This window comes from Neophocaena asiaeorientalis, unplaced genomic scaffold, assembly GCF_003031525.2.
Source record: "Neophocaena asiaeorientalis asiaeorientalis breed wild unplaced genomic scaffold, Neophocaena_asiaeorientalis_V1.1 scaffold266, whole genome shotgun sequence".
Taxonomy (NCBI): domain Eukaryota; kingdom Metazoa; phylum Chordata; class Mammalia; order Artiodactyla; family Phocoenidae; genus Neophocaena; species Neophocaena asiaeorientalis.
Genome location: NW_020172449.1, coordinates 124,343 through 136,881, shown reverse-complemented (window position 1 = coordinate 136,881; position 12,539 = coordinate 124,343). Strand labels below are relative to the sequence as shown.

At 37.4% G+C, this 12,539-nt stretch overlaps 1 protein-coding gene across 1 annotated transcript; it reads right to left on the bottom strand.

The window, feature by feature from the left end:
* Positions 1-453: 453 nt before the first annotated feature.
* Positions 454-10,849, bottom strand: MMP27 (matrix metallopeptidase 27). Its single transcript, XM_024737349.1, has 10 exons — positions 10,751-10,849; positions 9,691-9,929; positions 8,456-8,604; positions 8,234-8,362; positions 4,970-5,131; positions 4,674-4,794; positions 3,285-3,415; positions 2,299-2,458; positions 1,646-1,749; positions 454-695 (listed from the first exon to the last, which is right to left on the bottom strand). Exons 1-10 carry the CDS (start codon positions 10,847-10,849, stop codon positions 454-456), a joined length of 1,536 nt encoding a protein of 511 aa, XP_024593117.1.
* Between the last annotated feature and the right edge of the window lie 1,690 nt (positions 10,850-12,539).

The window sequence follows — 12,539 nt, the reverse complement described above, 5'->3', positions numbered from 1 at the left end:
GCTTGCTTGTCCACAGATACATTCTCCAATATAAGCTTTTCAGTAATAAAGGTGGTATTTTACTCTCCCAACTGTATGTTATTTCTCAGTTGGTTCAGAACATGGGTAGGGATGAGGGATGCAGTTTATCAAGCTTCTCCAACTCCGAAGGTCCAGACAAAATAGAATGCTAAAGATTGGTTTAATAAATGTCTTCAGTATTTTGTTATTATAACAAACGTCTTACTTCTTCAAGTCTACAGAGCATAAAATATGTTTAAAGTCCAGTGAGAGTTTTGTTTATACATAACTTCCTGTAAAAAGAATCAGGAAGCTCAAAAAGCTGTTTGACTCTTAACTAGATAGATATTTAGAACTAGGACTGGCAACTTGATGTTAAAGAATAGTTCTATTCTCCTTTGAAGCAGAGTTCAGATTAAAAGACCCCTTGAGCTTTATTTTAGGTCTATGAATTTATTGATAACTGTAATTTTTCAGCACATGAACAATACTGAAAATAAGCAAGTTTAAATTCTTATGATAAAACATCTCCACTCCCCCTGAATGTACATTTTCCTCGCTGATAGTAAAATCAGATGATGAATTTAATGGTTCTCTGCATTGAAACCAAGTATTGGTTTTCATTATTCGGGTAACGTTCTTTGCCTTAGGGTCATATTCAAATTGCTTTGATCTACGGAAGAAATAGAAGAATCCTAGAGAGAGAGAATTATGATTAGTTACTTTGCACCACTATACAATGATTCCACACTTTAAAATTTTATGAATATAGAATAAAATGACTGAACATTATATGGAGAGAAAATAAATGTGTAACTATATAGATACATATATAGATACATTTTACTCTGCTCAGTCACATGAGAAATATTATTTTTATTTCCCTGAAAAAAAAGCCAAGGTATGAAACATGAGTTTCAAGGGCTTACTACCTTTCTAGTCAGACTGTGGTTTATGCCAGAGGTTCTCAAACTAGGTTTCAAAAAAGTGTCTCAGAGAGGGGGAGAAATGAGAGTATGGCCTTGGTCCCTACATCCTCATTTTCCTAGTGTTGCTCTGGTTAATCTGTTATAGCTTTTGAGGTTCCATGTTAGATTTCACAAGAATAACAGATGGTGTTACTCAAAAACATGTTTAGACTCCTGCTTACTGTGTGGTCTGGTTTGTTGTCTCTGAAGATATAGTAGCTGGACTGATGCATTAAATTGCTTGAGGTTCTTTTAAGACTATATATTCCTGGATCTTAACCACAATCCTACCGCCTCAGAAACTCTAAGGAACTTGTAGTTTCATAACCCCAAGCTGTGTATATTAAACTATGTACATTAAGATTGAGAATCACTACTCACTTCATGTGCTTAGTCATTTTTCACACTTAAACCTCTTCGGGGGTATTTTTATAAGGTATCTTGGATCAGTGATAGTTAATTTTGGTACTTTTTGCAGTTTTGAAATAGTATGACAGAGAATATAATTCAGAACTTACTATTCAGTTTTTGATAAGGCCCTCAGATTAAAGTTTATTATTATTTACATGTACTCTAGAGTAATAAAATGACGTTAAAATCGAAACATTTAAGATTTCATGCTGTCTTATTTCACAGTCAGCAAAGTCTTCCAAGTATCCTTATAGTCAGGCACTTACCTTTATGTTGGAAAGCAGCATCCACTTGGAGACCAATTCCTGGAAAGTATTTTACCACCCTGTGTGGATACCCTTTGTCCATGGTTTGGGTAACTTCATCATACCTGGAGACATGGATTTGAAAGGTTTTCAGGGGATCTTAGTTTTGGAGGGGGAGGGCTTAGTTTTTTACTGCCTCCTTGGAGTCAAGCAAAGATGTAGAAAAAAAAAAAGTAGTCCTACTGGAAGAAAACAAGTTGGATCAATAATAAAATAAAAATGGCAAAGATTATGTTTGGTTAAATCACTTATAATGTCTTGAAAGCAAGGAATTATGAGGGGAAAAAGCCACATAATTTGCCAGATTGATGCTATTCTGTGGAACTGTTAAATCAAAATAAGAGCTCATCCTGAAGATTTTGACTAGATATGTTTGTCATTGGTGGTTTGGTTGGCATCACCAGCTTTATGATTTTATCTTTTTAACTTGGAGAAAGATCTTTGAACTGATTGAAACATTCTTTTGTTTGGCGAATGCCATCCACCTGAGATTGCCTTCAAGATAACACTTTAGGAAGACTGTAGGTTAATTTTATTTTTGCCCATGTTAAAGTAAAGTTATCTGGATATTTTTTTCCAGAGTAAAACAAAGGGTCAATTGTCTGTAGACTTGCCTCCAGCACCAAATGCCCACAAAGAAGTAGGTTTTTCTTGTGTCTCGATCACAGACAGCTGCATCAATTTTCTTCACACGTCTTGGAAATCCAAGTATATGGATGGATTTGGGATAATCTGGCAAGACAGCATATCCTCTGATCATCCAGAAGTTTTCATCTAGGAAGAGAGAAAGTGATTATCTTCTGATTTATTTCCTAAAGGGAGAAATAGCTGTCTTAAGAAGTTTGAAAATAATTAGATGCTTAGTTCCTTTCAGGTTCAGTGCTTAGAGATTTAGTAATCTTATGTCTCCATTTATTCTTACTGCTTTCTTTAGCTGCTTATGTCATTAACATTACACAAATAATACATACCTATAGTTAGTAGTGTGCATACCCATGTCAACTGAATTCATTGTATTAATTCTTTCCAACTCTGACAAAACAGTCAAGTATATTTGGACATGTTCTCCGAAATTTCAGCACCCAAGTGTTCTCAAAGGCAAGTAATCTGGTGAAACCCATATAAAAAGTAGGGTTGCTAATTTGAATATTAGATACCAATTGAATCTGAATTTCAAATAAACAATGACTAATTTTTGGTATAAGTATATCCAAAATATTGCAAAGGACATACTTATATTAAAAAATTATTTTGTTGTTTGTCCAAAATTCAAAGCATCTTTTATTTTTATTTGCTATGTCTAGCAACCCGAGTAAAAAGGGAACATAGAAGAGAAATGGGTTACCTTTATTTTTCAGAAAAAAACACCTTTTAGTTTTTGTTATACAGTTTTCTTTTCTCCTGTGCTGTTGGGATGGTGTTTATCTTCACAACCACTGAGAATCCTTGGATAGTTATTCTTTAGGATAGGAACCTAAGGTCAGGGCAGAAGCCCTGTCTGTTTTGCTCATTCATGAAGATTGTATTCCTTGCACTAAAATACCCACTGAACAGTTCAGGCAACCAGAAGGAGAAGAGGAATAATGATGGGTAAAATTACCTTTAAAAACCAGAATCTTGTCTTTGGGGTTCTCATATGCAGCTTGAATATCAGCTGGCAGAGATGGCCAGAATGAAGAGATCAATTCAAATTCAACATCAGTGATATCATAGTAGATCCTCCATAGATGCCTGTGTTAGACAGAAAACCATACTTTATACACAGTGTGTATATATCTATTTCAATGAAAATGCTGCAAACTGACACTTGTTCCTTATCTAATTGGTTGATATTTTCCTCAAACAATTTATGGCATTAATACAAATTTCCTCAGCAAATTTAGGTGGTTATGAGTTCAATTCTACCCTTTGGACTACCAAGGTCAGGACATGACTTTGTGCCCACTCTTTTGGGAACTTAGAGTAGCAAAATACCCATGGAAATCTCATAAATAGTTCTCAGTGTGCTCAATCACCTCATTTTTGCCAAAGCAGCAATTCCCAACATTCTAAACCAATACCAAGCAATCTAAGAAGAATTTTTTGGTGCTGATGTTTGCTAGAATAAAGAAATGTTATTATTCACATGGCTAAATATTTCCTCAGATTTCCCTTCTGGCTGTAAAGTTCTGAGCCTATGAGGAGGACTTGAAAAATCCATATAGTCCATTTTCCTTCCCATGCTGGCTACCCATCCCTGACAAGTGGTCTCTCAGCCTCAACTATTAAGAGCATGGTGGTGACAGCATGTAATTACAGTGCTACATAGTTGTGGGTGGCAGGAGTCTGATTTCAGATATTCTTTTCTTTTGCCCCTATATCCTTGTCAGATGGTGTATGTCTTGATACTCTGTTCTGAAAATATGGTCATGGTATACATAATTGACACACCACGTTGCAAGTTAAGTGCAGTAAATTATACATAGTGAGAGAAGAGATTTCCTACCACAGCTAACACTGTTGATTCGGCTTCAAGGAAAGGTCTGTCGATGCGTATTTAACAATTGGCTCTCCAGGTAGGAAAAAAACCTAATTTTTATCATTTGATGATTTCCAGGGTGTAAATATTCCAACCATGGCCAGTTTCAAGCTACCAAAGTGATGTGAACTAGTTTACAAAATTCTTGAAAATTTAACAATTGGATCCTGAAATAGTATAAGCCACCTCCAGCACACCACCAGGAGTGGTGTGTTATTTTAGCTAAGAAGTCACTGAAAGTAGACTCTGTTTCAATGGCAATTTTAAAATTTGCTTAAAAACATTTAAAAATTAATTTATCAAACAAGTAAGAGATATGTGCACAGAATAAAACATTCAAACAATATGGGCAGTTATAAACTGAAAAGCAAAGGCACATATTCTCATTACCCCCACAGCTCTCTTATCCCCAAATCTCTTGAAAAGAAAAAGCTTCATAGGAAGTTGAGGTGTTTAAGGGAATGGGTTTACCTGCCTTTAAAGAACATTACTTCTCTGCGGAAAGTGGTGATAGCATCAAAAGTCAAAGCGGGGTCACAGGCATGGGGTACAGTGGGTCCCTTTGGCTTAGCAGGTGTCTTAGGTGGACTTCCTTTGATGAGAAAAGAAATACCTTAGTGAACTAAGAAGGCATGTAGAAATACCTACAGAAGGATCTTACCCAAGAGAATATTTTCTTCATGATAATATTTCAAGAAGTGATTTTCTCAACTTCCTCCCTGGAAGGCTTTCAATTCAGTTCACATATATTCAGATTTGTTGCTCACCATAGATGGATTGTATTCCATTGATATCATCCTGAGAAAGTGGGTATTTGCTAGGATCCAGGGAGACATAATTTGGGAACATCAAAGCTGTTTGATCATTGGTGTGAGAGAGCCCCAGTGAATGACCAAATTCATGAGCAGCCACAAGAAACAAGTTGAATCCTTAACAAAAACAGGGAAAACATGAGTACATTAGTCATTCAGAAGGAGAATGATTGCATCTGAGATTAGGAAGTAACTGAGGGAAATGAAGAAAAGGCTTGCCAAACAGCAGATAATTCTTATAACATATTCACCATCATTTATCTGGGAAATATTTCAAGACTGATAATTGGCATTAGTCACATCATGGAGAAATATAACCCAGAGTTAACAGATGGCAGGAAACAGGTGTCTCAGAAATGGATAGTAGTAAAAAAAAAAAAAGAGAGAGAGAGAGAGAGAGAGAGAGAGAGAGAGAGAGAAGCCGCCAGTCTTTGGTTGTTTTTAGGCTGCTGAATGTGATCATGTTTCTCCTACCTATATTATTCAGAGGTTCTCCATCGGCTGTAGGATCAAGTCCAAATACCTAAACATGGCCTTCCATGAACTAGTCCCTGCTTTTTTTCCCAGCCTCATATTTTATTTTCACATTCCATGAGCTAGCCATATTGAATCATTTGCATTTCTCATCTATGCCATATTCTTTCTAATCTCTGTGTCTCCATATCTCCATCCCTTCTGCCCAGTGTATTACTTTCTCACCCCACTTTCTCCAAGCTATCCTATGTATTCCTCAGGATTCCCCTAGAGCCATCTCCCTCATGAGACTTCTCTTATTCCCCAGCTCCTATCCAGGTTGACTTAATTGCACCTCTCTCAGCTTCTGTAGACTCAGTGCTTAATTTTGTTTTTGCAGATAAGTACTGCATTGTCTATTTCTTTCACCAAGCTGCGTACCCTGTCGGTACAGGGACCATGTCTTAATCATCTTTTATTCCTGGTGACTGAGAAACTGCTTAGTGATGGTTGCTGGATATCCAGGTTTTTATGTGGATGATCGAATGGTTAGCTGTGCCACAACACTTTCTGAATGTTAGCTAAAGGCAAGTGCTTTGCAAAGTGTTTTCACCTTTATTACAGATAACATGTGTCATCTTCCTGCAAGTAAGTTCTGCCAAGCCACAGACCACTGCTCTTCTCCATCCCAACACTGCATCTGTAGCGGTCTCTGAGGTCTGTTTCAGTTGTTTAGTGCCTATGTGTGCGTAGAACATTTACATTCACATACAGGCTTGACACTGACCTCACTTTGGGAGATTCTCAGGAAAGCCTCTCTATGTGCACAAATTCCTCTGACATCACCACGCAGTGACTGTCCTCCCCTTAGCAAACAGTGGGATTAGCAGATGACGGTTGTCTATTGCTTTTAAGGAAGTTACACTAAGACTTTTGTGCCCTTTCCATAGAGAGAGCTTACATATACGTAAAGAAGGTAATCATATATTATACATTATTGCCAAATTTTCTATTTAAAAAATCTGATTGGAGGTCACATATGCTTGAGATTTTATGTATTCATTAGAGAACAGGAAGGCATTTTCCCTTCTACGTCAGTGAGGTAAGAGTTATATGATTGGACATCCCCCAGGGCCAAAAATTTCAAAGCTGAGGGAATGTAGCAAAGTAGTTAGAAGATAACCCATTTTAGTATTGTTGCCTGGCTATCCACCCAGAACTTGGTGGAGGACTATATTTATCCTCTGCTTTGCTCAAGCAAGTTTTGCCAACTTGAGGCACAGATCACATTGGACTTTTTTGTAATCGACCCCACACATCCCCTTTGGCTAGGGGCCTGTTGCAGTATGCGTAATAGTAATTTTACTACTAAGTATTGGAATTAATAGGGATAAAATGACAGTGAAACTTTCATATCTACCTCTAGATATGAAAGTAAATCCTGGCTGACAAAGTGGAGTCATTCTGATTTTGGTGAGCACTAAGATATTTCCTATAACTGCCTGATTGCACATATCCACACTGCCTTTAGGCCAAATCCAGAGAAATATTGGGACATGTTTCAGCAGGACATACAGACATGGTCCATTCAACTATTCTGTTGTTTGGGTCATGGTGTCACCCCACCTCTTTCATTTTCTTGTCTTTGATGTAATTCACATGGCAGTGGCAGCAACCAATCCCAGACTACCCCAGTACCTGAAGTTCAGCCAGCACTGAGTTCTTTACCCTCTTTGTTTCCTAGCTCTTGGAAAAACAATTACATCACATGATCAGACTTAGCAAGGAGTGGCCACACATCATTTTGAGTCACTGGCTTTCAGTTTTGCAGAAACTGTAAAACTGACCCACAGACTGTCTGGAGTTACTTGGTCAGGACTGAATTGTGGTCTTGCGTACCATCCACCAGAGAGACACAGCCTCCACTTTCCTGGGACCTGGGAAACCAGATGCCAGACCCAAGATGACTGTAGTCAATGCTAGAAAAAAAGAGTGGGAGAACCCGAGAGTCTACTCAACCTGCTCCTTCATTTGAGGCACATATTTTTACTATAGTAAAATTTTGGTTTTTGTTTTTAAAATATCTCTTATTTTAGTGCCAGGGAGGCCCATGAAAAGAAATAAAACCAACCCACTTAGTCTGAAAAAATAAGCCAAATATAAAGACCAAGGTCTAATACCTTGGCAGACAGGCAAGAGCTAGAAGAGGTTCATGCATATAAACAGACTTCCTATGGGCCATGAACCCACACAGCATCCTTCAATCACTAACTTAGAATCACCACCTCCCCAGAGTCTTCTTTCAGTCCTCAAGCCAGAGATGACTTCTGCCATGGGTATAACAGACAGCACAGTCTGCCTTGTATGGTGGTGAGTGGGTCTAGGCTTTATACATCACACAAGGTCATGAACCTCTGAAGAGCTGGAACTTTTTGAGTACAACTTAGTGGTCTGTACAACACCTTGCACAGTTCCAGGCACATAGTGGCCCTTCAGGCATTGTGGGTATATGAAAGAACATCTGAGTAAGGGAAGAATGTTCTGATCATAACAGGATTAGCAACTTTATGAAGATGTTGTGTGGATAAGGCTCTGAACTGGAAAAGCACAATGGTTTGAATAGACATTGGACACTTTCATGAATGTCATCTGGAATATGAAAAATCGTAGGGAAATTGGGAAGTAAAAAGCAACTAGTTGCAAAGCTATTCCTTTAGGAATTTGTATGAATAACAAAATTTTGTTCATAAAGAAAATCGGGCTCACCTGCTCCATCCTTGGTCCAGTTTTCATCCTCATCAAAGTGAGTGTCTCCACCCAGACCCAGACCAGGAGGAAAGGCATGGCCAAGGACTCCCAAGGGGCCATCAAAATAACGAGGACACCAACCATGGACTGAGATACAATTCATGGGGGAAAAAAGGATCAGCATCTTCAAAGCTCCTGGGATCAAAATAGCCATATAGTTTTCTCTGCTGAAAACCTTACCTCGGGTCCTAAAGGCAATCATGATGTCTGCAATCCCTTTGGAAATCTTGGTGAATATTAGTGGAGTAACTTTGCTCCACACTTCTAAACCTTTTTGGATAGCCTCATCCACATCAGCTCGTGCCATATCTGGAGTGTAGTTTACGATTCTTAGAAATTAACAAAAATATATCAATTGGTGGTTATACATGCATGTAAACACATACTATGGAAAGAAAATAATTTCTATGTCATCAATTATATGCGGCAGTAACTTTTGGTACAGTGCTATTGCTACATTTGTACACTACTTTACTATTTAAATAAGGTACTTTTACGTATGCTATATAATTCAATCTTTCATTTGCCCTATTCATCAGGTAGTATTATCACACTTTAACAAATGAGGCTCAAAGAGATTAAATGATTTCCCTAAGATCACATCTTAAGTGGGAGATCATTAATCTCATGTATGTGTTTGCTGTGTATATGACTGTATTATAAATATCTTCTATTTATTTTCTCAAACGGCTTGTAGAAATCAGTCTTATGCATGTGTCATATATTAAGAGTCTCACTTGAAAGCCACAAAGAGTTTGTTACTCAGGAAAATATCTTCCCTTAGTTTATATTCCCTATCTTGATAAACATATTTTTATCTCAATCCCTAAGGCTCAGTAAGATAAAGGAAGAACTATCAGAAAGACTTTTTAGGGCCAGCCAGGAAGGCTCTAGAGCAGTGGTCAAAGTCACTGACTCTATCTCAGGTCACAGGTGCACTTCATCTTCTTTCTGCCAATAAGCCAGCTCCCTGTCCTTGAGATGTCTGGGGTCCACCTTAGATGTGACAATCTGACTCACACACATCTCTGACATGAACTGGTTGTGCTCCAGGGTCTTCCCATTTTCCCTTGAGCACACTTCATTTGTACCTTTAAGCATCTGCAATCAGAAGGCAGATCCTGGTCCTGAGCTTTTATAGAGGTGGCAGAGGCTAGAGATTAGAGCATATCTGCCAGAGCCAGCCTGCTGAGAAGAGCTGTGTAAAATGGCCTATGGTAAATAAGCTTTTGTTTCTCTGTGTTTAAGGTGGTAATAGCAGTGATGCCTATGTCACAAATTTCTTGGGAGGATGGAATAAATAAAATATATCAAGTGCCATGCACACAGGAAGTGCTCAGTAAAATAAACTATTATTATTTCTGTTCCTTGGAGATTATTTTCATGTTCCTTTAGATTAGGGGCAGTAGCATTACCTGTATGTGAGATTGTATTTCTTCCACCCAGGGAGAGTGTAGCCATACTGACCCACATCAGGCACCCCACACCTGGGTGTCTTCATGATCTCAAGAGTATTTGAGTCCAGTTTTCCAGTCACTGTCAATCCGAAAAATGCTTGCATTTCACGAATTTTGCTGTCTATGACACTTCTGTTCTTGCTTTGAACAAGATGACTCCCTTCTATTTCAAGAGAGTAGAACTGGTTGAGATATGCCTGACCAAAAAGACAAAAAAAGGCACAGACTACAGGAGAGCAGATCTCCATCTCAGGAGAAAACAAAATTTTCTGCAATCCTTTTTGGCAGTAGGAGGGAAAAAGGAAATAAGTAACAAGGGAAAGGAAGGAGTGAGAGAAGAAAGAAGAGAGGAAGAAAACAAAGAAGAAAGCAAAGAGTCAACCTGTGTTTTCAGTTTTCAAGAACTCATTGAGCTATGTGTGACCAGAACTGGCTAAACCCATACAGCCCATGAGACTCCAAACTTCCACAGAAGAGAAGCAAGCTTCTTCTGTGTGTTATATTATCTTGTGTCTTACATATTGTTGCTGTTACTTTCATTTTGGTGTTTCCTTGAAACAAATTCTAGAGGAGATGTGATTATCCATTTTTCAAATATAAATAATTTCACCAAATATGGCAAATTGGACTGATTTTTACAGGGAATCTCCAAAACAATGTGTTTTTCATACATATAGGGATAAGTGGCTCCAAAATATAGTTGGGTTCTCCTGGTTGGTCTTCAAATGCTTTTATGGAGACCTTCATTCTTTCAGAGCTGACCCTTTCTACTCTCACTATCCCTTCACTTGTAACTATTGCTTAAAGTTGTAGCAAATCCTGCCTGTCCTCCACCCCACCCCTACTCTCCACCCCTCAAAGTTCCTTGATGTCCTTAGAGCCAAGGAAAGGAAAAGCAGCTCCTCACAAGAAAGTTCAGAACTCTTTGGTAGGAACTAGCTGTCTTTTTAAGTCCCAATACAATCAATAAAGTAAAAGTTTTATTGATAGTCATTAATAACATTTATTGAGACAGTACCTGAGCCAGTTTCATATTTTCTTCATACTCCATCTTTTGGTCTGTGGGAAATGCAGAAGAAAATGTTACAAGGACCAAAAATAGAAGAAGGCTCTTCATTCTTCTCTCTCTTCAGTTGAAGCCTTGTCCTGTTTGCATAGAATTTAGAAAATAATAGTGAGACGTGGCGTGAGTTGACTTGTATCATCCTCTGATTAAAAACAGAAAAGGACATTTGCCATGGGGTGTGTCATGATATGTTTTTTTTTCTTAGGGTGACTTGATTTTGCAATCACGATCTACAATTGTTTGGTAAACACAGTCATTGTTCATTATTGAATTCAAAATAATATAAAGTCAGCCTCCAAGTTACTTTTGTACTTGCAAAGTTGAAGGTTTTCTTATCCATAAATTCTTGAGAGTTTATGAAATAATCTTCCTTTGAATGAAAGCCCAAAATATTTGCATAAAAAGATAATTTTCTTTGTAAAAAAATTTTATCTTTTTTGAAATCACCTGTTATGTTTGCGAAATTGTAATTTGTTGCTTCTTCTGAGAAATACAATTTCATCTGTTGTCTTGCTCTTGATACAGATACTTTCTGCATTCTAATAAACCATGTCTGTTTCTCAAAAAAAAAAATATGGTGTCATGAAAAGACAATTGATTCAGGAATCAGATTATCCTAATTAACTGAGTAAACATCAGATGTTTACCAAGAACTTTCTATTTTGCTATCACACTAAGATACTGTTCCAATCTTGTTGGAGAATTCAGACATATACAGAGACTAATGCCAGATAAAATGAGAAGAGTAGCAAAATGCATGTGAAGATTCTAGAGACTGAGAAGGGTCAAAAGGTAGAGAGATCACTGCAGATGTGTGTGGCCTAAAGGCTTCAAGCAAGTGGAGCTTGCACTGGCTCTTGAAGAACGTGTAGGAGATTTGGTTTTCACAGAGGAAAGGAGAAGGCATATGAGTGGAGGAAGGTCACAGGAAACAGGTACCATGGCGGAAATGAGCTGTAGGAAATCTGTCCTGACTGGAGCAAATATATGTGTAGATAGCCATGGGAAATAGGGATGGAGGGTCTAAGAAAGTGTGCAAGGAAAATGCATGTTTCTAATCTTTTCGTATTTAGAATGCCATTCATTCCATCCTCACACTTGACTGAGACTGTTTCTGGTTATGGAAAATCAGGCTGAAATAAATCTCCCTTAGAATTTTGAAGTTACTGTTCCATTGTTTTCTAGAATCTAGTATTGTTGTTGAAAAGATTTTTATTCTGATTCTTGATATTTTTCTTTTTTCTTCTGAAAAATTTTGAAAGTCTTTTTAACCAGATATTCTGAAGTTTTATAATGATGTCTCTTAATGTGAGTCTTTTTGCATTAACATTGTTTGGCAGTAAGAGAGCTCTTTCATTATGAAAATTTCAATTCAAGGAAGCTTTCCTCTATTATTTCTTTGATAATTTCTTTCCACCCAGTTTCCTCTTTCTCTTTCTGGAACTCTTGGATTAAATCTCTGTGTTTTCAATATATCCTTTACTATTTTCCATCAACTTTATTTCCAGCTCACCTACTGAGTTTCTTATTTCAGTTATATTTTTAATTTCCAAGAGCTCTTTCTAGTTCTCTAAGTATACTTTTTTGTATTTTGTTAATGTTTTTGGGATGTAAATTATGTCTTATTTTTAAAGAATGTTAAGTTTTTTTTTGTTTGTTTGCTTATTTTGACATTCTCTTTTGCTCCCAGGACTGTCTCTATTTCTTCAAAGTTTCTTTTTTGGCGTCTGTTTTTGACATT

Coding starts and splice junctions, on each gene's coding strand:
- MMP27 (XM_024737349.1), bottom strand. CDS start 10,849: ATGAAGAGCCTTCTTCTATTTTTGGTCCTTGTAACATTTTCTTCTGCA. Junction 8,605..9,690: donor AAATACAATCTCACATACAG/GTAATGCTACTG, acceptor TTAATTTCTAAG/AATCGTAAACTACACTCCAG. Junction 1,750..2,298: donor GTGGGCATTTGGTGCTGGAG/GCAAGTCTACAG, acceptor CCATGTCTCCAG/GTATGATGAAGTTACCCAAA.